Source organism: Tympanuchus pallidicinctus, unplaced genomic scaffold, assembly GCF_026119805.1.
Source record: "Tympanuchus pallidicinctus isolate F22 unplaced genomic scaffold, pur_lepc_1.0 scaffold16, whole genome shotgun sequence".
Taxonomy (NCBI): Eukaryota; Metazoa; Chordata; class Aves; order Galliformes; family Phasianidae; genus Tympanuchus; species Tympanuchus pallidicinctus.
This window is the reverse complement of record NW_026294679.1, coordinates 23,266,260-23,294,011: the sequence shown is the minus strand read 5'-3', so window position 1 is coordinate 23,294,011 and position 27,752 is coordinate 23,266,260. Positions and strand designations below refer to the sequence as shown.

Below are 27,752 nucleotides of genomic sequence, written 5' to 3'. Positions count from 1 at the left end.
TCTTGAAATGCTATTTTGCAACAGAGCAAAAACTCAGCAAGGATTGAATTGCTAATTTGCTACATTAAATGTCCCAGACAAAAAAAAAAAAAAATAAATGCTGGTTTATGTACCTTTGCAACATTCACTGTCAAAGGCAAAGATAAAACTGACTACAGGACCATTTGGTTCCATCATCCTTATTATATGTTCCTGGGCTTTTGCTATTTCATTCCAGGGCCCAGGATGAATTTTCTCACCACCACCCTTATTATATAACTGGGCTTTTTGGCATGGCTTTTTCTCTTGAAGAACTGGAGATTTCCACAGTGAGGGAAACGTAGCACTGTTTGCACTGATGCTTTTTATGGTATCTTTCAAGTGCTAGATTGATGTGTTTTTCATATTGACTCAGAGTTAAACTGATGTCAGACCATTTTCCAGGTTAGATTGGCAGGAACTGTTGAGTTAATTTGCCTGATTCTGTACTAGAAGAGATAAAGAATTCTGGGATCTTCTAGGAATTTTCCTTAACAAGAAAAGTTATTCTTTGAAGCCTCAGTGATGTTGACAGTATCCATCTTCTCTTCTGTTGTAGCCTGCTGGTTGTTACATTTGTGGCTTTTCCTTGTCTTAACGCTGGGCTTCATGGTGACTACAGAAGAGTGTTTCATGGTGAAATTTTGGCATGTCCACCTTTAGCAAATATTACACCAGTGCCCTGCCAGCAGAGCCATATGGTCACTTTCTCAGCCTGCTGTCACACATAGGCCATAAAGCCATGGCTGTCTGCTAAGATTATGATTTTGTATTAGTAAAGCCATTGGTCTGAGGGAGTCCTGGCCTTTCACAAGGCTTGTGGATACCATGATTTGAAAAGAAGATTTGCTGATAGAGGAGACAGAACTATAGTCGTTACAACCTGTCCGTTCCCCCATTGACCTGAAAAATACCAAGAAGCACTGGTGATGGATAGAATTAACTAACACATTTTTCACAGTGCTGAATATCTTCCTTACAGTGGTTGTAATAGCTCACTGTGAAAGATATGTAGAAAGGAAAGTAGTCACCTCTGTGAGTCATATGTCCCATTCAAAACCCAATTTAGGCAGCAGGTAGGCATGTTTTGGCACTGGGTTAGCCCTGGGGTCAGAACCAGCAGCCTACTTAGGGTCAGAAGTTGTACATTCTGTTACGCATTTCTGTTAAAGGTAAAGAATTTGGAATTTTACATATTCTGTGGGTATACACACATTTCTGTAAAAATCAGGTAATAGGGGATTTGCAAAGGTACTAATTGGTTTAATGCATGTGAAGTAGCTTAAGAATCTCTTGGCAAGAGAGACTCTTAAAAAGAGAGATTTTGTATTTTCCAAGCGTATGTTATAGAAAGTGGCTCCTAGGGAGACAAGAACTTTTTGAAGACCCTAATTAATAGTATTTTGGCATCCATAGTACTTCCTCTTCCTTTTAGCAGTTTGATGCCAAGAATTTCCCATTCCACCAGTGTCCAATAAATCTCAGAAAAAAATTCCAGTGACTGTTGGAGGTATTTGGAGGTATCTTTGCTTACTTGATGACTAAAGCAGCTAAAACCTTTTCATTAGTTCTTCCAATAGCTTTTCCTTTTGAAATATACAGGTTTAACCCCCGAAACAAAGTGGCTGACTCTCCTCTAGGCAGATAGAACTAGAACAGATAGCATAGAACTATATCAGCACTCTGCTAGTTTAAGTCCTCCATGAGATCACTCACAGTTTTGTAAACAGAAAACCTGCTATGCATGTCCCAGACTAAAAGGGAGGGAAAGTTGTAATTACTTCCCCTGGGGCAGAGTGAAGGTCAGTGGGAAGGCCAGGGCAAAAGTCTGGGGCTTTGGACTCTCACTCTGTGGCCCCTTGGGTTGATCTTACTCCTATGCACCAGCTTTGCCTTTGTAAGGGGGCTGGTGAGACTCAATAAGCCATGTCTGACCAGTGAGTGGTGCCTAGGGCTTCTGAAAGATTCTTTCAGTAAGTGACTGTTACAAAGAAAACACACTCAGTGTACAGATATCCCAAATTTTTGAGACCTCTGAGATAAATATAATCCCATTTCAAATTTATTTGCAAGTTATCACAAGTAATTTCTGTATGTCTTCAATATATCTATATAACACATGTAAAGACTCCATTGAAATACTTTGATTTAATAGTAATGAAAAACAAGGCCTCTGTAGAGGCACAGGTTGGATGTCTTCTTACCTTACTTTCCCATAAAGTAGCAAGAACTCTGATGCCAGTAGAACTACATGGTTATGGCACTGGCGTGAGGTCTATCAGACCTGAGAAAGACCCTTTCCAATTCAGAGTGGAAACGATTGTTATCCACAGATAGAGGGAGCGAAGGTCATATTGAAGTACAAAAACTAGGTCTTTACCATTCATTAAGAAGTGTTTAAATAACCCTTAGAAAATCCAAGACAGATGTAGGTCTGAATGTTCCTTGCTATTGGTTGAAAGCAGGACTCTGTGTTGACTGTCATGTTAACTTGACTGGAAATTAAAAATTACTTTGCGTTTTTCTCATGGTTTTTTCCTTTCTCCAACTTCAGTATTGTTCTTATAAATAGTTCTGTTCACAGAAATGGTCCATTCTCTGCTTTGTTCCTTCTCTTTTTGCCAACATATTCTAACTGGAACATGACTGTGGCACAATCAAACACAAGAAAGCAATCACTGCTTAGAGGCAAGGCCATGGATGAAAGAACCGTGGCTCAATATGCTCCCAGCAGTGGAATGATCATCTCTATCATGGTGCCCTCAAGAAACCTCTTCACTGATGACCACTGTATTGCTCCCCTCAAATGCACAGAATCCACATTCTTAATGAAAAAATCCCACGTTTTCTTAATGTTAATTTTATCCTTCCCCTGCCCAGATCAGTCTAGGAACAGTGTTGCATTTCATGTAAAATTTTCTTTTCTTTTGCAGGCTCTGAGCAGCAGTCTGTATAAGAGTGCATCTCCTTATGGCTCTCTTAACAACATAGTGGATGGGTTAAGCTCCCTTACTGAGCATTTTTCTGACCTATCCCTTTCTTCAGAAGCCAGAAAACCCAGCAAGAGGCCACCTCCCAACTATCTGTGCCACCTCTGCTTTAACAAGGGACACTACATCAAAGACTGCCCACAGGTAAGGAATATACAGTATTCTGGAGAAATTTTTGTTTTAACTTTGAACATTCCTTCATTTACTGACACAAAATTTGGCTGAAACTGTTCTTTAGAGTAACACTGAACAAATGTCTTGACAAAGTGCCCAGCTAGCCATGTGTTCTTTTAATCTTTTCTTTATCACAATGCTGATGGAAAAAATAAAAAACCTATTTAATTTGTCTATTAAGCATTATAAAGGATACTCATACAGGCACTTGAAAAAGTAGAATTTGGAAACTTTAAAAATGGCTACTACGTTATTTTCCATCACAGAGACTGTGTAAATTAAATTTTCAAGCAGCACACCATATAGCCATTTTGGCAATGGCACTTAATAAAAAAATATAACAAGTTACATATGCTAAAGGAGAAGAAATTGTTACACTGGAAGGGAACTTTGAATTGGTGCTGCAGTAACGCAAGCTCCAAGTGAACCTGGTGCAAAACGTCTCTTGTCTTGTAAAAATGGTTTGCTATACTTGGCAAGATGTGACGGTCTTAGATTCCAAGAACTTTTTTTTGTAGTGGCAAAGCTGGCAATACTTATTTCCATAGAAAAGAGATATAAACCTGTGTGCACTAAAAGCTCTTACTGATCTGCAGGTTTTTTTTGTTTCCTGAGGATTCAAGCCACAATGTGCAAGGCTTCTCCAGTTTCAGCTGGATGTACTTGTGTTTCTGGCTTAAACTTCCACAACTCCAACTGTATCTATGTAGTGTCCCAAGGAAATTCAAGTGCTGCCAATATTCTAGAAATACAGATGAGGACATTACTGTCATCTGCTTTACTATGGTTTTAACCTCCTACCCCCTTAATGTGTGACTTTCAGCAGAATTAATCTGCATAGAATTAACTACAGCTTGTGGCAGTTGGAGATATCAAACACACATAAGCCAAAACACAGTCAGAAAAGCATTTGCCAGCTGAGCAAGGTCAGTGTGAAATCAAGTCTAATGTCAAATGAGCTTTAACTGAGTGTATTCCAACTGCTGCTATGCGTGGGCTAAATTGTTTTCTTCATGGAATTCAGCTGTATATCTTTCATTAATTCTAATGACAGCTGTGGAGCTTCAAACTGCATTTGTAGACCTAGGTGTGGCACCTGAAAATATTTTTACTTTACATTATTTCAATATATGTTCAGTAAGGCAATTCTCTTGAGGAAAACAAGAAATTTCCCTTACTATAAGGTCAAAAATACTTTGGTTTGTATACTTCTTTGTTTAATGTGCTTAGTTTAGTGTGCTACAGCACACATAGAGATAGGATTGTGTAACAGCGTGTGTTGCTTAACGAGGGTTTAGAACTCCAACTCCTAAGTGTGCTTCACAATGATGTAGTGTTGAGCTGTGGGAGATGGCTGTCCTGCTGCACAGGCAGTCAGATGGATGTAAATGTCCCTCAGTGATCAGCATGTCCAAGCTGCAGCTCACACCGACGGTCACAATCAGACGTGTCAGTGTTGGAGCTGAAATGCACTGTGTATTTCACAGGTATTCTTACAGTTTGTGCATTGGAGATTCAAGAACACATAATAAAAGTTGAAGATGCACCCACAAAAATTCTGGGAAATGAAAACTAATTAAGATTGTAGAAATATTGTAGAAATATTGATTTAATTAAATTGCACATCCTGGGTGCACAATTATTTTTCCATATATTAAGATTTCACTAGCAATGTCTTCAATTTCTATGTGAACTGGGAAATGAAATGACTTCCTACAGAGCATACTCCATGGCTGGCTGACAAGCCAGTATTGAGAAAAGGGCTGCAGGACTGCCAGGCATCTGCTGCACCCATCCTCCTCCAGTTACAAGCAGCCATATCACGCACTGCCTTGCGTAAACCAGTGGAGTTTTAGTTGGGAAGAGATTCAACATTTTGCTGCTCTTGAGGGAAGCTGCTCCAGAATTTAAGTCCTCTCACAACTCAAAATCTTCCAGCTTCCAGGGTAAATGTAACTTGTGGCCTCTTCACAGTCATTTGTTCTCATGCCAACATTGTCCTCCACTGAAATAACTCATCTCCCTCCCTGGTGTTTATCTCAGGATGTATTAATAGACTGCAACTGTATCCTCTCTCAGCATGCGTCCTGTGGGGCCAGCTGAGCCAAGCCTCCTCAGCCCCTCACAGAGGCACCCGGCCCCGCAGCCCCCATCTCTGAGCTCTTGTTCTGTTCTGTTTCCAACACGTACGGCCAACGTGCACACACAGCACCCAGATCGCATCTCATCAGCGCGTAAGCTGTGCATGCACCTGGCTGCTTCTACAGACCAAAGTTAGTTTTCAAATCCTACTTAAGGGGCAGGTGATATGAAATCAGCTCTTTGTTGCTGGTATCTAGCACATGCAATGTTTTGTGGTCTAGTGCTTTCTGAACACAGAAATGTAAGCATTTCCCTTATTTGCTCTAAATTTGAGAATAGATCTACAGGGGTGACCTGCTATGCATGAGCTACATTCAGAACTTTGAAAAAATTGTTCTCAAGAAGGGACTAACAACAGTGGAACCAAACCTTTAATAGAGAGGCATCATTTGCCACCACAGTTTTGGATGGTAATTGATTTCTTAATTTCAACATTACACACTCTTAATGACTTAGATTTTGATGCCTAGCTTTTCTAATGCTGTCAAAAATGGAAGTTGCTTTGCAAATCCTACCAGAAAAGGGATGCCGTTTTGCATTTTTGTACTTAGATTTGGAAACAGAAAAGAGATAAAGTAATCTGATTTGGACAAAATGCAAATCAATAAATTGTGGTATTTTTATTTTCTTTTCGTGTAATTGCCTAATACGAAGCAGATTTTGGAATGGAGTGTTTTATAGAGTTTTTCCTGCATGACAAAGAAATTGTGTAACAACTTTGAGATTTTACATCCTCCCTTAATTCTGCTTGTTACAAACACCATAAAGATGAGCGTTCTTTTTTGGTTGCTGTAAAAGTTAACAGCACACCATACCAGTGGAAACATGTACATTGCTTCAGATTTCTATTCTAAGTGATGGTGGTGCTCTAGGAGGATGGACAGTTCTCACTGAAAAGGTCAGCTGTAGTCAGCTATCTGCAGTTTGTCTGATATCCTGTCCAAAATGATCTGCTTGGAAACTGAAATGGAGAAAACTTTTAGTTCTTCAGTAGGTAAGAATTAACTATTCTTTAAATAGTTTCTGTGATGTTTAGTGGTAGAAATCGTGGACTTCATTTTAAAAATGACATGAAGTGGGAGCAATGTTGACTGCAATTCATCACCATGAATTTGTCTACATTTGCAAAACCTGCTGTAATTAGAATGTACACAAAAAATGCAGCACTTTCAATCTTTAGTAGCATGCAAGGATACTTGCATTTTCTCTAAACTAATTTTGCGTTTCCATGTCTTAAATGATATCATCTCACCCATACCTCTCTGAGATACAGAACCATTACGTAGTGTATTTCCAAATTTTGCACTATACCTATAGAGGAAATTGCATGTGCAAACTCATAGGAGTACAGACATATTACCATATGTCATGAGAAACAATATTAGTCTCATTTTGTGCTGTGTTTTTAGCTCTGAATGAAAGGTATGGCATGATTCAAATTAATGAATCCAATGAGAGCTCTTCCTTTGGCAACACTGATCTGCAAAGCAGATCCTGCAGAACAGAAGTGCCTTGAGAAGACATATTCAAGTCAATGGGAGTAGCAGGTAACCGCTGTGACTGCCAGAGTTTGCACAGATTTACCTTTGTGATTTCATGCAGAATGTGGAACAAATCAGCATCAAGTTGAGTGCAATCCTTTTTCCCCAGCCTGCAGCCTGTTGTGCTGGATCACCCTGCCCCAAAGCTGCTCCTCTTGTGCTCAGGCAGAGCAGCTCCTGGCAGCACAGCTGGCTCAGCACTGCTGCCCAACAGGCAGCTCTGGGCTGCATGTTTACAACAGCTCTTGTACCCTAAGCACAAATCTCATTTGTCTTGCGCCTTACAGTTGGAAAAGGCAACCAAACGTCCTCAAAATTCAAGGAGCCCACAGCTGTCTTTTCCCCAGGTACCGAGGTCTGGCTGAGATGGCAGTGGGGAATAGGCTACCATCTTTACAAAGACAAAGATTTCACCTTTCTGGTTTTTAGCTTAGAAGTCTCAATTGAAAACCAACTGACCAACCAAACAAAAACCCACAAGCCTCTTGAAATCTATTTTTACAGTGGAAGACTATATTTCAAAAAGCCCCAAAAGTTAAAGGAGTCAAATACATTACAAAATTTATTGCTGGTTGCAATAAATTCTCATATGCTTATTCTTTTTCTCATATGCTTGAACTTAGTCCTGCCGAGTTTCTCAGCCTGTGAGATTAGCTGGACACATTTTCTCAGATCTTTTCTACTTTTACTATGAAGACTTGCAGAAATTTGTAACAAAAGTCTGGTGAACTGTAACTTAGTAACATTCACTCTATCTCTGGAAGTTTACAGTGCTTAATAGTCTGAAACATCAGAAGAAGCACGTTACTCTCTGCTTTGGAAATCCTGAAAACTCAGTGCATGCCATGCCTTCAAACTGTTTATCAGGAAGGTGAAGACTCAGCCATGAGTAGGGGGATCCCCACAGTCCTGCCTGGAGAGAACACTCCCAAGTGCTGGGTATGGGACTGTGGCTGTTGTTTGATGAAGCTGTTGCTTCAATAGGAAATACCGAGCCCTAAAATACCAAAATAAGAGCAGTTGGTGAAAAAGAGAGCAGAAATATCACGAGAACTGGGGTCAGCCCCTTTCCTGTCTATCAGACTGCTTGATATTGCATTTACAAACTCTAGGAAACCACCCAAAAACAAACCTTCCTTATGTATGATTCCTAAGCCATTATTGCTGTGGCCCAGTCTTTATTACTGATATAAGTTTAAGCTTTTTTGTTTTGTGTGTGTGTAGGGGAGTAGGGGGGGAATGATAAAGGACTTGGATCATCTCCCCTATCAGGAAAGTCTGAGTAACATGGATCTGTTCAATATGGGGGAAAGTAAGCTGAGATGGGATCTGGGGAATGTTTATAAATATCTAAAGGGACATGGAAGGCAAATGGATGAAGCCAAGCTCTTCTCGGTGGTGTATAGCAATTGGGCAAGGTGTAACAGCCTAAAACTTGAACACAGAAAGTTCTGTACAGAAATGAAGAAGAACTTCTTTGTGGTAAGGTTGACAGAGCACTGGGACAGGCTGCCCAGGGGGGCAATGGAGTCTTCTTCTATGGAGATATTTAAGACCCATCTGGATGCTTACCTGGGTGACCTATTATAGGGTACCTGCTTTAGCAGGGGGTTGGACTCAGTGATCTCGAGTCCCCTTCCAACCTCTGTGATTCTGTGAGACAATCTCCCAAAGTATCTCCCAACCTTATTCTTCTGTTATTATAGACCCGCATATTAATGATACAACTCATTATATTGAACATGCACTATTTACATTTAAAAACTGCACACAACAGTCCAGACTCCAAGTGACATGGTTTAGGTGCACAGCATGTGGTGATGGGTTGATGGTTAAACTAGATGATCCTAGCAGTCTCTTCTAATCTTAATAATTCTATGATTCTGTGACTCAAATACTCTGCAAGCCACTGGGAGATTTACCAGCTTCTTTGAAGTAGACTGCATATAGCTATTGCACTGGTCTAAATCTGAATTGTTTACTAATGATTTGTTACTTGCTTCACTTGCAGCAAAACTCCTGTTGAAACATAATTAAGTGCTTAGCTTGGAAACAAATACTATGAGCATTCCTCTTGAGAGAGAACATAACGTCTGGTTTCCAGCCCTCCACAAACTGATCTATGGTAGATAAGGCACGGAGAAGACCACTAGGTTAAAACCACAGTATTCTATAAACTCCTATTTTGCACTGATAAGGAAGTAGTAATGGAAGACTGAGCAAATAATTTTTTCTCATTTCATGAGAGTATTTTTCTTCAGTGTGAAGTACAGCTTGCAGAATTTCCATCCAGGTTTGGAAGTTTTCAAAACCTGCCTAGAGAGAAAGCCCTAGAAAACCAGATCTGAACTCAGTGCTGGTCCTGCTTGGAGGAGGAGGTTGAATTTGGTGACCTCCTAAGGTCCTTTCCTCAATGATTCTGTGATTCTGCTTTACGATGATTAAACACATTTTCAGGTTGTGCAATAAGAGATCACTGATTGTCCTTCCAGATATCTATATCACCCATTTACACAATCCTTCCTCTCTGTGCTTTTAAATCAAATACTTCTGTGCAAAATACAATACTGCTAAAAAATAAAAGCTGAAGCAAATGTGCATTTATTGCAACAACACATAAAAGACTGTACCCCTTAGAAACAGCAGCAAAATGCTCACACACAAACACTTTCCGAGAACTACAGCTTCATTTTTCTTTTTAAAAAAAGATTTTTTTTCAAGGAAAATGTCTGTTTCAAAGAAGGGCTCAGCGGAAAAAGCAGAACAGTTTGTGGTAATACAGAGGAAACATTCTTTGTCCTGTAATGTGTTACAGTTATCATTTACTCAAATGAACATTCTTATCTTGACACTGCCAGATTGAAAAAAAAATTTTTTTTGCATCCACCAAATGTATCAACATTTCAGATCTCCTTCTCAGTTTTAACAGAATCTCACAGTTTTTCAAAAAGAGAAACACATTTTTTGTTAATCCTCATACCCAAGTAATGGCTTCAAGTGGAGGAGAAGCTGGGGTGATGTCAGGAAAATGAGACTTTCTGGGTGTAGAGGTGGAGAAAGATTGACCAGGGAGTAAAATGGCTTGTCTCCACCCCCTTAATTCACAGAAGAAATTAAGATACTAAATAGAAATAAATCCCTCTTCCATTTCCCTGATGATGTCTAACCACAGGTGTCGGTGCTGTTGTTCTCTATCTGGCTTATGTCAACAAAGGTAAACGAACCTTACATGTTTAAGTATGGCTGGCCTATTTTACAGCTATAAAGAGGTCTACTTCAGGATGAAAACAAATTTTCCCAGGTGCATGGATCCAGCATTGCATGCATCAGGAACATAAATCATTGTGCCATACTGGTTCATGGATGCCAGCTTCACCTACAGCAAGCTCAGGATGCATCTGATCAAACAGTCTGCCTGGGTGATGGTCTGAGTTTACTTACAGTCAGCAATCCTAGGGGTACAGAGGAAGACTTGAGAAATCATTGCATGTGCTGGAGATCAAAGCATTTCATCTTGTCAGTGACTCTAGGGTACAAGGGCTTGCTTTGCATTTAGTTTGTGAAGAAGCTACGTCTATACTGGAGTAGCTCTCCAGTTTCTGTGCCCTCGCAGAAGAGCACATTTTGATACAGGTACCATTTGTTGCTTGCACAGTAAGTCACATGTTTTAGCCTTATAATAATGGCATTTGGAGCAGATAGCATTAAAAATGATTGTAGGTTCATTTTTAAAGCAATGTTACTCTGTGCAAACCTGTGAAAGGACAGTCAGTGTTTGTACATTTGCTGAAACTCCACACCTGAGGACTTTGGAGACCTGTCAGTCTGTCATGCTGATTTGCTTTCAAATTCAAATGAGAGCAGAAACTGTATTTATTTTTAATTTACTTTTTCACCCATAAGGGCCATTCCTAGTGCTTTAATAGTATAAAAAATACTTGTTGGTTCCCTAAAATTAGTACCATTAAGCTGTTACTTGCATAAGAATGTTTTCTGTTTATACTCTGGAACTGTTAGCTCTGACTTGAGTTTACCGTCAGAAATTCAATGTATTTATGTTGTACAGATGTGTAAGGTGAGTCTCAGAAACCAAATATCTTCCCCAAATGCCAAACTGACAGAACTGAGAGCAGACCTTGGGCACAAGTCCTGCTATAACTCCTAGTCTACTTCCCTACACCACTTTACGGCTCACCAGAACAAATACTAAATATCTTAAATATTCACATTTATTTTTTATTAGGAAAATATACCTTGTAATAAAGTAATAGACAAATTTAATGATAAGCTTACTGTAAACTTGGTTCCTTAGTGTCTTATATTTCATACCCAAAATCACTAGTGTTAGAATCTTAGAATCATCAAGGTATGAAAAGACCCACAGGATCACCCAGTCCAATCATCCATCACCAATTGTTCTCGCTAAACCACGTCCCTCAGCACAATGTCCAAACATTCCTTGAACACCTCCAGGTTGGTGATTCTACCACCTCCCTGGGCAGCCCATTCCAGTGCCTGACCACTCTTTCAGAGAAGTAGTATTTCCTAAAGTCCAGCCTGAATCTCCCCTGGCACAGCTTGAAGCCATTCCCTCTGGTCCTATCACCAGTTACACAAGAGAAGAGGCTGACCCACAGCTCACTACAACCTCCCTTCAGGCAGTTATAGAGAGCAATAAAGTCTCCCCTGAGCCTCCTCCTTTCCAGACTGAACAATCTCAGCTCCTTCAGCTACTCCTCATAAGCCTGTGCTACAGACCCCTCACCAGCTTTGTTGCCCTTCTTTGAACCCACTCCAGGGCCTCAATGTCTTTCTTGCAGCGAGGGGCCCAAAAGTGGACACGGTACTCAAGGTGTGGCCTCACCAGAGCTGAGTACAGGAGGACAATCACTGCCCTATTCCTGCTGACAGCACTTTCTGATGCAAGCCAGGATGCCATTGGCCTTCTTGGCCACGTGGACACACTGCTGGCTCGTGTTCAGCCCAGCATCAATCAGTACCCCCAGGTCCATTTCCTCTACACAGTCTTCCAGCCACTCTGCCCCAGGCCTGTAGCATTGCCTGGGGTTGTTGAGGCCAAAGTGCAGGACCTGGCATCTGTTGAACCTCATCCCTCCGGCTTCAGCCCAGCAATCCAGCCTGTCCAGATCCCTCTGTAGGGCCTCGCTACCCCCAGGCAGATCCACACTTCCAGCCAACTTGGTGTCATCTGCAAACTTTCTGAGGGAGCACTCAATGCCCTCATCCAGGTCATCAATAAAGATACTGAAGAGGACAGGCCCCAGCACCAACTCCTGGGAAACACCACTTGTGACTGGTCACCAGCTGGATTTAGCTCCATTCACTACAACTCTTTGGGCCCGGCCCTCCAGTCAGATCCTTACTCAGCCTAGAGTGTACCTGTCCAAAGTCATTACTTAGTCATTACTAAGAGAGAGCTGTTCTTTAAGGAGAGATTTCTAAAGTCTGCAAAAGCCTGTTTTTTTCCTTAAAAAAAGGAACCTTTTTCTTAGAAATTTCCCTTGCAGGGCTGAAAGGCTAGAAAGTTCTTTGTAATTAGAATAAGCCTTTCATGTCAGGGCCCAGTCGGTGCCAAATTATTAATAAGGCAACAAAACCCATGGACAGACACTTAAGTTGAAACATTTGGGTATTTTAGAAGCAACAGCAGACATACTGGAAGTGACATAATCTTGATTTCTAGTTCATCCTCAGGTCTGAGACTGATTTTCCATAGGATACTCACTACTCTGTTTCTATCTCTACCTCATTCTCTGGCTGCAGGGAAATTTGCATGGGGTTAGAACAGAGCCTCTAGAGATATGTGTTACTGAGTCATAAAAACATTCTTTTTTCATTCTGCATAGAAGGAGCACGTTTCCATCCAGACTTCGATGTAGTCTCAGGCTGCAATTCTGGATGTGAGTTTAGAATAATTTCCCAGGCTTAAGGCTTTCACGTACGAAATACCGGTTTCAAATCCATTCTAACTTGAACCCATGTTTCAGGTGCACAGCTGTAGATAAATTTCTGCAACAGCCCAGGGAAATCAATACCTCCACCTGGGTGAGCATGCCCACACCACCTGCAGCTACCAGGAAGCCCGAGCACACGGTCCCCACACAGCCCCAGTGGGTCTTACATGAGCTCATGAGAGCAGAGAGAATGTTATTCTTACTCCTAAACTCCAGGTTACACAGCTGAGAAAATTAGAGAAGGAAAAACAAAGTGGAGGTAAAAGACTCATTTGAAAGAAATGGTGGGGAAAAAATGTTATTTTCCAGAAAGTCAAAAATGTTTACAGAAAGCAAGGGAAAACGGAGAATCATGACCATCATTTTTCAGGCTTCCTTGAAAACGGTGGCTCATCACATAAAACTACAGCCTTACTCCTAGCCTGATATTGTTACATGACTGTGACAGACAAGCATGCATCCACCTGCATGTCACCTGTCACAGGCAGATCACTTTCTCAGAACAGGAGATAGCTGTATCTTCTGAAGGAGGCTGGAGTGTGTTGAAATGAGAGTAACTGTGCTCTGATTTCAGAACATGCTGCTCTTTTTGGTGTTAGTGACCAAATGCTTCAATCTGGTTTCTGCTAATATGAGAACATTATGCAGCTGTATCCTGTGTGATGTCATGTAGGCAGTTCTACCTGAAGGGAGCAGCTGAACCAGTTGAGGTCCTAAAGGGGAGCAGACGCCTGTGTTAACAACATACAAAGGAGTAATTCTGCCTTTTAAGCTTGCCCTCATGTTATAATTTTGTTTTATTCCTTACACTAGGCTTCTTCGAACTTCTACAACATGATGAAAATTTCTCTCCCTCTTTCTCTCTGCAATGCAATCACAAATACTACCTGAATCCCCTCATCTCCATTTTCTGCCCATAGGCAGGGCGTTCAACCTGAGAATTGGGGTTCTCTGTGCCTTGAAGAAGGAGAGAAAAGATGCACTGAAGAGATACTATGTACTTTCAAACCATCAACCTTAGCAAAATAGATCTAACAACCATTCAGCACTGTTAGCACAGCACCACATACCGGACTCACAGTGTCTGCGTATATTATTACTTCTGTTATTCAGTAACGAGAGCTATAGTAATTAATAACACCCTGACCTTTGGGACACTTCTAACACTTTGCTGCTGCCTGTTAAAATTTAAATAAATAAATCCTCCCTCCTACTGCTGTGATTTTCAGCAGTCCCTATTGCAGCAAATCTTACCTGGTTTGTTTGTGGCAAACTATTTTTCTCGTGTACTACAGTGAGTCTATTTAAACAGAATACAGGAGACAGTCACAAACTCATAAACCTGAAAAGTAGTGCTGCTAACGTGCAACTGTTGAAAGGGATTCTTTTTGCATCCAACATTAACATAAACAGGTACAGCTAATAAGGGTTGTATTGCTTACACTGAGTTCATGTCACTCACGTTTTGAGTTTGTTTGCAAACTTAAGGAAGGAACTGGGCTTTTTTTTTTTTTTTTAAAGCATTAATACAATTCTAACTCTCATCTGCTTTCTTCTGAGCTCCCATTCCTGATTCAGCACGCATGAGTCTGCTAATGAAATCCAGATGTCAGACAAAAAAACAATAAGCTCTCCCACCCATCTGGCAGATCAGGTTTCTCAGGGATTGGGGAAAAAAAGAATCAGGAGAGATTCCTAGAATGGCTGAAACTTTAGATTTCAGCATGTTTGCAGAGACCAGAGGGCAGCAGGGGGAAGGGAATAGTTTGGAGGTAAAATTGACAGCAAATCAAGATTCTTGTTGGAAAAGTAAGAAGAAATTGAGAAACTGAGTGGTTACTAGTTACTCAGAGCAGTGAGGAGGTCTAGCATGCCCCAAATTCAGTTCTGCTACTGAAAAATTACACTGAGCATGACAAAGTGCAGCTCTTGAGTCAGAAATGAGAAAGCAATGGGAATTGTTTTATTCTTTCACTGTACTGTTTCAGGGTCCCATTCCATCAAGAGACTTGATAAAGCTGGAAGGAGAATCATAACATTGACCCCTTATTTATTTTGGAAGACTATCTGCCACATCTCACAGCTGTAACTCTGAGCTTCCTCTCAGCCTAATCCTAGTCCTGGGCTCAGCTGAACACATGATGCCCAGGACCTTTCCAAGATCAAGAATTCCACAGGGGACAATTCTTTCCACAGCCCTCAGTCTCTTTGGCAGCTCCTTCCAGCACAAATCCAACAGTAGCTTTAGGCTTTCTCCTCATCCCTAACCCCTTTGGACCAAGCAGTCCAGTCCTTCCCTAGACTAAGAAATCCTCATGGAATTTCTTTTTTCTTCAGCTCCCTTTTCTTCCCTTTGCCAGCTCCCTTCCCAACACCATAGCTCTGGGCTACCTTCTTTCAGCAGTAATCCCAGTCCCTGGCAGAAGCACAGTGTCCAAGTTCCACTTACAGAAATTCAGTATGCCATAAGGTGAATTTCTAGCATTAGTTTTTGGTACTTTGGAAGATCGTGTTACTCTTCTACAACTGTAGCCCTGCATTTTTTTTTTTTTCTTTACTGTTTTACATTTCTGGAACCATTGAAATTTGTTACACCTTCGGCTTGAGAAAGGACGGACATTTTGTGCACAAAGAGCATTGGGCTAAGCAGCCAAATGGAAAACTTTTTTTTTCATTTTTAAGGGAACAGCTTAATAAAAACCAATATTACCTGAGATTTTTATGTGACTAATCCAAAGGAATGTTCCCAGTTATTTTCTAACGAGTGAATAATTGACATGAAAGCAGAGACTGCTGTATTTCTAGTAACATAAGGGTGCTTTGTAGTGTGCTTTGACTTGGAGGGGTGTTTTCATAGGCACAGGTTGCGTGGCTTTCCTTATTTCAACTCCATTTAATTTAAAACAAACCACAAGTTGCTTTCTTGTTACTTTTGCCTTTGTGCTTCAACAACTATGCTATTATTGGTTAGCAAGGTCGAGATAAGCTTCTGCAGGTAGATCTACTGCTGCAGCAGAGTTCACTCCTTCACAGGTACTTCCCAGACCTATAGGTGAAAGATTTACAGACTCTCCATGAAGGAAATCTTCCTCTCAGTCTCTTTAGTCACTTCTACACCAATTTCCTTTAATTTTGCATCTGAGCTTCTCAAGGTATATGCCTGTGGTTTGTGCTATTAGTCTCTTTCCAGGGCGAGTCTTGTTCATAACATGTAGCATCTCTATTTAGTAACTGCCTTCTCTAACATGAGATCAGATATACAATGTATCTTGCACTCAGAATGGAAGCATTCTGGTAAGCTTAACTCCAGGGAGCATGAGGAACAATGCCTCAGGAAAGCTTTTTTTCCCCACCTACTAGTGAGTGCTGCTCTGTTTCCACTGTGCCAGAAAGCAGAGTGTCCAACAGAAGTGGCCCTCTCCCACAGCTGCACTTCTCCCAGGACCTGACTGCGCTACCTGCAGGCATAGACACCTGCCTCTGCTCCAGGCCACCAGTCTAACCTAGTTCTGATCCACAAGTTCTGTAAGCATGCAAGGTGAGATGACCTAATAGAGAGTTCTGTAGACTTGTGGTTTTCCAACGTGACAGCTTCACATTTCTGAATGTCTTCCATGGAGGACAATGGCAAAGCTCATGATTATACCAGTTATGATGGAGATAAATCTGCCCATCAGGAGACAGAATTACTGCTGGACATATTCATCAGAAGCAGAAGTTCAGCATTAGCACAGGCTCCAGGAGATACCTGCCAGAGTGAGCAGAGCTATTGGATGTTTTTGCCTTCCACAAAGGGAGCTGCTCTGCAGCTACAGCACTTTAGTACCAGATCACTGTTATGCTGTCAGCCCAGGTTATCAAGCTGTTAGTTCTTCATGAGCAGGCCTTATCTGGACACTGGTTCACACTGGTGATTTTTTGTGATGATGGATGGTTAGAGCTGGGTGCAGTCTGCAGAGCTTGCCTTAAAGCCTGTGTTGTTTTGTCAGTTCATCTGGTGGCTGTATGCAGAGATTTGACAGGACTGTTGTGCATAGGAAACAGAGCAGGGATGGATAGTAGAGCTCTTGCTAGGAATAGGCTGTATGACCCTTCCATGAAAGATGCAAACACCTTGCTACAATTCCTTGGGCTTTGCCCACCTTTCTGAGGGGGAAGAGCACTATCTTATGAAAGCATCACTTTTCATAAACACTTCTTATTGTGCCTTTTCTTTCTACCTCATAGTCTTCCCTCCTACAGGCCCCTAGTATGTAGGATGGCTGATAAGGGCCAAAAGCAGAAACTAGTAGAGATAAGAGCCAGGGATGTGTGAAAAGACAGCTGTTGGCTGAAGACTGCCTGCTGTTTCAAAGCAATCAGTGGTCAGTATACAGCACCATCCTAAGTTTTGTTAGATAGGGCCTCATTCTGACTCCCATCTATAGCTATGAAGAAGCCCTACTCATTTCAGTAGGAGCTGGAGATAGACAAGCAACTTTGGATGGTAAACCCTCAGAAACAGGCTGTTGTCTTCCTCCAGCATCCAGAGTTATTGGTGGATGCACTTAGGGTCTGACCTGGCTGACCACTCACTCTGCATCACGTCTTACCTTCTCTTTATCTCACATCCATTCTTGAGATTCTTTCACAATCAATTCCTCTCCCTATTCAGCTGCTACAGTTAAAGTCTTTGCTCCTTTTCTGGAGTATCAAGATTTTGACCCAGTCTCCTTACCAAGACACCTTTCATTTATACAGGAAAATTAAGTCTGAAGAACAGATATTTAGTACACTGAAGCTGACAACACAAGTAGAAAACACACCTTTGGTACTTCTTGTATACAGTTACCCAAGACACAAGCCTTATCTAGTTTTCTAAGTTAAAAATATTTTCCTATATTTTTCCCTTTTAATCTCCAATGGCTGTCATTTGATTCACTGCAAGCCACTCCCTATTAAAAATGTTTACCTGCCTATCATTTTTTGCAAACCAAGACATAGTTGTTTCATTTCTGGACATTTTTAGCACACTTTGGTCTTTTGCTACATTGCAGTGAGGAATGTGACCAAAGTACATTGAGCCACAAGAGTTAACTTTGTAGATCCAGAAAAACAATTTGAAGATCTTGAAAAAGCCTACATTGCTTTTCATTCTGTCTCCATACTGTCAGCCAGCAGCTGAATATCCAGCAGTAGATTTTTACTGTCTCTTTATAAAACTGATGTACTCCATACTGATTTTCAGAAACCCGATTCCTTCTAATGACACTTCTAGCTAAGATAAATAACCAAATTTGGACACTAAGTACAAACATACTGTATATCTTAGCAAGACAAAGCTCCTAGGAGCTGATTTTCCTTTTAATCCCTCCCTGACTTTCCTGTTGGGGCCAAACTATGTGGACTAATCAGATAAACATCCCACAGACTACAGAACCATGTTCCTTCACACATAGCTGAACCTTTTCAAAGAGACTCAGGATGGCATGCCTAGCAGTGTGCAATTCCTAGTTCTGGAAGTAGCTCTTCAGAGCTACTTTAATACAAATACATGTCCTGTAAGAGAAAAAACAAAACATTAGAATGATACGTGTGATCAGGTAGAAAACTGTTTATTCTCCCAAATACTAAGTATTCTCTGCAAAAAGAACCCTCAGATGAAACAAATAAATTGACAGAATTTTGCTGAGTAATTGAAACAGAAATTTCTCATAAGACCATCACTGCATTTCATATGCTGGGGACAATGAAGATCTGAATACACTGGGTTAAAACAAAGAAATAGTGATGTAGAGTGAAGTAATCACACAAGTACAGTTGTGACTTCAAATTCCTCTCTCTATATCCCATTTGAATGGAAGAGAAAATATGAAAAACTAAAACCGAAATTCCATTGTAAGTCATAATACCTGCACCGACATAAGTCTTTTTGCCAGTTTCTTCAGATAAACTGTGCTTTGCCCTGCAGTTTTTGTCATTGCTGACACTTTGCAATTATTTCTCCATCTCAAACAGTGACAGGACTAGGATTTGGAAAAAACTTTACACCCTCTCCTCTGCCCCTGTTGCTTTTTGCTTTACAACCACTCCTAAATTTTCAGCACTATTTTCTGTGTTGGGCCTTAAAGCTGAAGACAGGCATGCTTAACAGCATCAGCACTCTTGGACAAATGAGCTTGTTTCTGTTGAAATTTGTGGGGATGCATCTGTTTGTATGGTGGTATGATCTGCTTGCCTAACAAACAATAGAAGCTGGGCAATATTACTATCTATGAATTCTGTCTAGCACGGCATTCCAACTTTAGTTGGCTGTCATGTTCATGTGATGGAAAGAACTCAAACTGTACAATGGATACGTTAACCTTGAGTCAGAAATGGCACAGTTCTGAAGACCATGCATTGCACTTCTCCACATTTCCATATACATCAAGTACTTCTCATTCTAAGAGATTCTTCCTCACTAGAAAGCTGTCAGCTTCTTTCTGAAGCATGACCAAAGATACCATTTGGACTACCTGCATCTCAGCCACTTAGCATCAGAAGTGAGCACTGAGCTTGGATGCAGAGTATACAGAGAATACAGAGCTGTCCTGTGATTGCTGTGCTGTCTACTTCCAGCATTTCACTGATCACTTAGGTCCTTGGAAGCAGATAACTTGCTTGTTTCTCCAAAGCTAACAGAGTTGTTCCAAGATCTAAACTAAAGAATGTTTTGCATCTCTCTAATTTCACACTCAGCCATGGTAGAATATAGCCGTGTGCCACAGATCCCAAGGTTCAGGTGATGACATCAGTTACCTGACCTCTTCGTTATTATCGTCTATGTTGAAAACCCCACCCCTGCACACATATTCATCTTTCTTTAGTCTTTGTTTTCGTTTTAGCTACTGCTTCACACAGTACTATCAAACTGAGACAAGAGTGCTGTTGTTTCACCATCCACATTTTGTAAACAGTGGATCTTTACACACAGATTCAGCTCATACCAGAGTTGTTTCTGATGGCATGGAAAGCATCTCTTTATAGCTAGTTCAAACATGGGATTGATTCAGGGAATCATGAATTTGGGAGACAGGATGATTCAAGCTGACAAATATTAGGTTCTAAAAATTTCCTGTTACTAGTCATCATTATGAGTAATTCTCAATGCAGTCCTAGTATTTTTCATAAGATAAAACCAATCTAATTTCTGAATGCATAACTTAGTCCTATACTTGTAAAATAAAGCAACAAACTGTATCAGCACAGTTAAAATTCTGATAAATTTCCTTGTTGCACAGTAATATACAATCACAAGCAATTAACTTTATATCATAAAGGTTTTACTATATGGACCAAAAAAAGAGAAAAACATTAGCAACCTCAGCATAAAGAAGTTCTAGGTGAAAGAAAGCACTTCAAATCTCTACTTGGCAGAAAATAATGAGATTGTTAAGCACTGATAAGAACAGCAGAAATAAGAAAAAAGCAAAAAGACTCAGAGTAGAACTTTAGTGTTATCGAATGAGTGAAAACAACGAAAAATAAACTCACATTGCTTTTGGAACATTTAAAAAAATAAAAATCAATGTATTTTGAAGAAAGGTTATCTAATTGGCTTTCACTGCTTTTGGAATTTCTTGATCAAGTCAGCCTCACAGCTTTGCTTTAGTCCAAAGGAAAACGTTGTCCAGGAGTTTACATGTGTTTTACCACAACATCATTTCTCATCATTTTTCCTTTTTAGAGGACATTTTTCAGTGCCACAGTCATTAACAGCAAGGAAATATTTTCAACAGAAAACAATCTGGGGCTATGGGTTATTTTTCTTTCTGGTGTCACTAAAGATACCAGTCTCAGGATTGAAGCTCACTTATGAATAACCACTGTCTAGAGGAGCTAGCCAGTGCTAAGGTACATTCTCCCACCCACCTTTTAGGTTTATTACAAGAACACAGCCTTTCCACCTATTTCAACAAAAAAAGAGACATCAATGCGCCTCTGCCCATGAATCTTGTGAGTTCTTGTAACAATAAAAAAAAAAAAATCAACATGGTGGATGGGTGATACAGGAAACATAATGAGAAAGGTGCTAGCACTATGGAAAGGCATTACAAAGAAAAAAGAAAAATAATTACCCTTCTCTGAAGATCTATAGGCAAGCAGGAAAAACTCCACAAAGGAGTGATCACCAACTAGAGACCCTTCCCCACTGGCAGTCAGCCCTTAAATGAGGGCTGAGAGAGGTGCAGTCAGGCTCCACCTCTTACAGTCACACAGCTGAATTACCTTCACCTGTGCTCCCAGGGCTGGCCTGGTCCTTTCCCCAAGTGCTCAATCAGTGGTTCAGGCTGTGGCTCAACAGGAGCTGTACAGTTCCTTTCATCTTTTTGGAAAGTGCGTGGGGTATGTTAACATTTGACAAAGCACATGATACACTGTTTTTCTGCACTGCATCTTAGTTGTTGCACAACAGATGTAGCAGTGCCATGCAGAGGATGCTGGTTGAAGTCAAATGAACAAATAGGACGTTTGTTACAAAGCAGCAGTATTCTCATTTGTTTAAAATTCTCACCAAAAGCTGGGCCTCTTGGATTTTACCATACTACGATAGCATTTGCCAGATACATCATGCAAATAGTTGGTCACAATAATCGTCTTCCTCTCACCTCACTTTTTGTTCCTATAAGAACACAAATGAGGAAGGGGCTGAAATGCTCTTCCTGCATGCCCTATTCTCAGATTTGTCCTCACATGTCCCCATAACTCTGCTATGCAAAACAAGGAACTGGAGATCAGTAGACATGAATGTTAATATTGGTACCACCAAAAGCATTAGATATGCATTAGAAATATTATTCTACTTTTACTTTTTTGTTTTGTTTTGTGCTTTAAGTAGAAGTTCTGGGCATTTAGCAAATACGAAGATCAAATCCAACCATAATTTCTGTTTAGTTAATATTATGTTTATGTTATCATAAGAAAATAAAATAAAAAGATCATACTGCGATTACCTGCCTTGAATTACATATTACATGCTCTTGTTACTGGGAGAAAAACAAAAGCATTCTCTTCCTTTGAAGTAAGTGCCCCAGGAAAATAGAACTGCATCTTTAGGATACATTTCCATAAATCGTACACAATTTTAACTGATAGGATCGAGATCTATAAGGGTTGAAGTTGTCAAAATCTTCAGTGGCTGTATGACGTCAGATTTCAACCTCCAACCATCCTTCCCGGGCCTTACACCTCAGGTTTTCTTATATTTCTTTGACAGATAAAAGAGGTTAAAAATTCAATGCCAACACCCAAAAATGAAATCTAAATTGTCCCCACCAATACTTTTAAAGATGTCCTATGCACACAATGGGGTAGGGTCTGCCCAGTGGTACAGTCTCTCACAACAACTAGTGCAAACAAGGTGTTGCTTTCAGACTGGTTGCATTTCCTTGTACCGGTGCAGGAAGATGAAGAAAGCCTTGCCTGTAACAAACTGTATATCTTCTAGAGAGTGCTTTGAAACTAAAAAGCTGTGTATTTCAAAAGATATCTGTAAGATACAGTATCTCCCTATGTACCCAAAGTTTGCCTGAGGAATTCTTGTGGTGCAATTGATCTCAGCCAACCAAACTCAGTGATGTATATTATTTCTACAGATGCCTGTCTCTCTTTCATAGTATGACTGGCTGTGACATGGCACAATATAAGTTCAAATTGGAGCTGCGTGCTGCCCCATCCTGCTAAGAGGTTGGCCTGGAGCTCCCCACCCGGGCTTGAAATGCAGCAACATCAGAACAAGTGGCAGTCCTGCCTGTTAAAGAATTGTGCCCTTTGGGTGGCAGTGAGTGTTCAAATAGCAATTTGTTCTGGTACTGATCATGCAGTTTCAGTTGGCAGTGTATTTCTGGAAAGAAAACCAATGCAGTGGGTGGATAATAGTGTGACGGGTCTGTGGAAAATATTCTTCAACCAAAATCCTGCTAGTTCAGAGAATATGTACTAAAAGCACTTGGGACTGGTTAACAAACAGCAAGCAGAGATTCTGGAAGACAACCATTTGCTGTTTTGCCATCGAAGATAGATCTTACTTGTCTCTTTTTCTTGGGAGGAAAATTACAATTCATGGGAACCAGATGAAAGGGAGAACGTAGTGGTGCCCTGAGGAGCACACCGGTCAGTAACAAAAGCTAAGATCACAAGATCACACACCATTTTTTTAACAAGTTGCAGCCAATGTCCTCTTTAATCTGGGAGTGGAGCAAGAACAAGACTGTTAGTGATTTATACCACTGCCACTTGTCCTGGATTCTCTCTGTTAGGCCCCGTTCTGCTACACAGTAACAAGGGTCACTCATCCCACAGGGCCTGGAAATGTCAACAGTAGGAGACAGCTATTTTATACAAAAGTAATAAGGCAAATAAAAGTTCAAAACCTCTCTAAACAGCTCAAGTTTCCTATAGCACACTCTGGTCTCATATACCCCGCATTCAAGATTTACTGGCAGTGCTTTGCAGACTGTGTCACGGCAACTTCAGGCTGCTGTGGATGACTTTTAAATGCTTCTAGTCCAGAAGCTGGTCTTGGAAACTGCCTTACATATTGGAGCATAGGCAGTTCAATTCTGTTCAGTCAATTAAGAAAAAATTATGAGTTAAAAAAAAGATAATCCCACTTACTATTCAGCAATTCAGATTGTTTCATCTGTTATTGTCTTTTACACTGCCACATATTTGCCACAGAAATACAACAGAGATATTGTGCGTGGACCTCCCCAGTTTAGCTGCAGTGTGCAGCATGCTGAGGAATTTTGGTCACAAAGAACATCCTTTTTTACAAGGAGGCAGTAATGTGCCCTTACAATCCATTCGCATCATGCAAAACAGAGCCGTGTTTGTTCTGACTAATGGACTTTGCATGGAGCATCTCATCAGCACAAACAGAAGTATACTCCTTGGCTCTCCCAGTTTGCCCTAAGGCACTGCAGTACCCCACACATTGTCCCCAGGGAATTCATGCCTTTCAAAATCATAGCTAAGTCTTCCTTGGTAAATACGTGCGTCCTTGGAACTGCAGTCTAGTACATTACTACTGGCAACATGTCCCAACTGTAAAATATATGTTGGATAAAACCTATGGGTTTTGTGTTGTATCTACCATATAAAGAGTGACTGGACTATGTCTGTGATTTTTCAAAGGCAAATATCTTTCTTGTTGTGTTGAGGAAGAGATTTGTTCAATGGGAATCATATTACTACTCCAGTTAGATTACAGAACCTAAAATAATGGGCTCTACAGTGAGGAAAAAAAACATGGCTTTCAGTGACTGATACTGAAGTCATGGAGAAATTCCTGGAGAATCTGTCTTCCATGGAGGCTGGCTGAGCCAGCAAACTCTTCCAACATTCTCCTTTCATGTGGCAGTCCTAGGGTTCAACTTTACAGTCATGAATTCTCAAAAACATGTATTTTTCTTCTTTAGGTTATCATTAACTCTACAAGTTGCAGAACCCAGGAGCTAGATTTTTCTCTTTTAATAAGCAAAGTCACTGTTCATATTGATTTTGAAATTGGTTCTGCTTACTGTCTGCTGCAGGCACAGCAGAACACGTAGGCTGTTGTGCTGGGAGTGAATTAGGCTAAATGTGAACTGACTAAGGTGACAGACTGAATCCCAGACAGTTTTCTACACAATATTCTTTTCAGATATTTTGGTTTGCATTAAGACATCTTGCAGTGTACAACACATTCTGTTGAATGTGAGAAGATTGTCTTGTGATTTACACTCCGGACTCATGTTTAAAAAATCTGGGTTGAACACTGATTAGTTGTATGCTTTTGTGTTAGTGATAATATCTATCCTACAGATGAGGACCTGTTACAAAATCCTGTCTTAACTATTGGGGTCTAAATTCTGTTGGCCGTTGTGTTTTCCTATTGGTGTGTACAGCTCCTTCTTCAACAGGCTCTAGAACTCTGCTTGCTAATAAATGCTAATTTCCAGAGATGGGCTGAAAAGTGCTTAAATCACTGCTGGTCTGCAAAGGTCTGGTGTGTCACGTCTGTACGACTGTCATACCACAGTTTTACAGAACACTGTTCACATGGGAAACCAGATAATTCAAATATGGTTCAAAACTTCCAAGTGGGCATGCCAAGCAGGGCTGGAAAGCAGACGAGAACAGTCTTTCATGAGATTTTCCTATACTGGTCAGGCCAGAAATTTTGCAAGAGCAGCCTTTCTCATGATATTTTGGCACCTTTGTTTCTTTCTGGTCCTGCCTGAAGCCTGGAGGCAGAGCTGTATGAAAACACTAATGGAAAATGCAACTTCTCTCGATTCATTTGATCTTCAGCTAGAGCCTGGAAGATTCATGTTCTTTCTCATACTATATCTATGTTCAGATGTTATTTGCAGGTCCTCATGTTTTTTTAACTCATGCCTCCTTCCTTTACTGCTGTAAATGCACAGCCACACATTTAGTTTAAACTTTCTTCATCAAACTCACAGGAAGAAATGGAAAGTGCACAATGAAATTTCAATCTTGTAAGAGATAAACTGTAATTAGGGAGAAAAATGTGCTGTCCATGAAGTCAATACTGAAAAAAAGCATAATATCATCTTCTTTTTCTCAGGAGACTGTAAGAGGTGATACCATGTACTCCATGGATCTGCAAAACAAAAGTAATTCTGCACAGTTTTCCCATCCTCCATGTTAACATTTACAGAGTAAATGAATTTGGGTAGGGACTCTGTCTTTCCAAACAATTCTGCAAAATCTAGTATGATAGCCAGTTTCTTGCAAATAATGAACAAAAATATTAATATCAGACCTTTCTCCTTAGGAACTTTTACTTTCCACAAAGATTAATAGGGAAGGGTCTCTGACCCTCTTGCCAATAATCTTTGCTTCTACACAGATGAACAGGAAGTCTCACTTCATTTGACAAAGGAGAAGATCTTCAGTATGGTCAGCAAGCAAAAAAAAACACCCCAAAACATTATGACCACACTTTCTCTCCCCAGGTTTTTAATGACACTGTTGACAGACTTCTTAACTAACCTGCTTGTGGCTATTTGCAGCCTTACTCTGAATGCAGTGGTGTTTGTACCAGCATGCCTGCCTGATTTCTCTCTCATCTTGCCTAACAATTCTTGAGAGCAATCATAAAAAACAAATCATAACAACAACAACAACAAAACACATAAAAACCTCCCACAAAATTTTAAGTTTGGGAGATTTAGTATTTAGTTTTGAGGCTTGAGGGCTGGGCTCGGGTGAACCTAATGAGGTTCAACACGGCAAAGTGCAAGGTTTTGCATTTGGGCCGGAAGAACCCCAGGCACCCGTACAGGCTGGGAGGAGTGGTCCTTGAGAGCAGCTCGGCAGAGAAGGACCTCGGGGTCCTGATGGACGAGAGACTTAACATGAGCCAGCAGTGCGCTCTGGCAGCTCGAAAGGCAAATGGGATCCTGGGCTCCATCAGGAGAGGGGTGGTCAGCAGGGACAGGGAGGTGATTGTCCCTCTCTACTCGGCTCTTGTGAGGCCCCACCTGGAGTACTGTGTCCAGGTGTGGAGCCCTCAGTACAAGAAAGACATAGAGATCTTGGAAAGGGTCCAGAGGAGGGCGACTAAGACGATCAGGGGGCTGGAGCACCTCCCCTATGAGGACAGGCTGAGGGAGTTGGGCTTGTTCAGCCTGGAGAAGAGAAGGCTGCGGGGTGACCTCATTGCAGCCTATCAATACCTGAAGGGAACCTACACCCAGGAGGGGAGTAAACTCTTCAGAAGGGCTGATAACAGCAGGACTAGGGGAAATGGATCCAAGTTGAAGGAGGAAAGATTTAGGTTGGATGTTAGGGGGAAGTTCTTCACAAGGAGAGTGGTTAGGCCCTGGAACGGGCTGCCCAGGGAGGTTGTGGATGCCCCGTCCTTGGACGTGTTCAAGGCCAGGTTGGACGGGGTCCTGGGCAACCTGATCTGAATGTGTACGTTTGGTGGCCCTGCTAGGCAGGGGGGTTGGAACTACATGATCCTTGAGGTCCCTTCCAACCCAGGTGATTCTGTGATTCTGTGATTCTGTGGGTTTTTTTTCTGGAGTTGGGATTAGAAGGGAATCAGCCTTTCTGTCTTTCTTCAGGGTAGCACAGATCATTGTCCTCACCTAATCATTCTCACCCAAACACATATGCATGGATATTAGGACCTAACATATATGGTCTCAGATTACATTCTGGAGACAGGTGATAACCATACTCCAGACCACTGAAATTTCCTGTAGTTCACAATTAATTCTTGCTTTAACTACAGCTGTTTTTCAGATGATAAATATAGGCTCCTGTGCTGGTACTATCTCTTCCTGTATTGATCAAATAAAGATGCACAGCTAGATCCTGTTCAGATCCAACAATCCAGAGTAAGGGAAGGGTGAAACAAAGTCTTATTTTTAGTACCATTTTGGGGAAATTGAGGGAACAAGAAAAAGACACCACCCAAGCCTGCAAGTTTTTTTTTTTTTTTTTTTTTTTTCTTAATAGCTTACATTAAAATTTGCAAATTGCAGTGAGCAGAAAGCCACACTTGTCTTAGAGTCTCAGACTATTAAATACTTGTTAATAGAAGAAAGGTGCACACCATGACAAACTCAATAGATCAAGAGGAGGACTACATTTTATCCTTCCTTGTCCCTATGACATGCTTGAAATAGCACTGTGTAGTTTCTGTATGATTGTATGTCTAGGGAGGCAGTTACCATAGAACACGGATTGCTGTGTCAGGCTTCAGATGGACTCACCAAAGCAGTTATTTTCAGTATACTGTTATATTCCAAATGGCCAGGCCTGTGATGGGCTGAACTGGAAAGGGATATAGAGGAATATGAGAGGGAGAAGTTGCATAGTGTGGTATCAGCAAATTTTAATCTGAAGCAAGACAAGTAAAGCACCTAGGC

The 27,752-nt window shown here is 40.9% G+C and overlaps 1 protein-coding gene across 1 annotated transcript in view; it reads left to right on the top strand.

Moving 5' to 3' along the window:
- ZCCHC24 (zinc finger CCHC-type containing 24) overlaps positions 1-27,752 on the top strand; it is a 104,826-nt gene that overhangs the window by 14,717 nt on the left and 62,357 nt on the right. Inside the window, exon 2 of the mRNA XM_052678086.1 lies at positions 2,952-3,152. Within this exon, the coding sequence (XP_052534046.1) occupies positions 2,952-3,152 (201 nt within the window). The remainder of the gene's footprint in view (positions 1-2,951; positions 3,153-27,752) is intronic.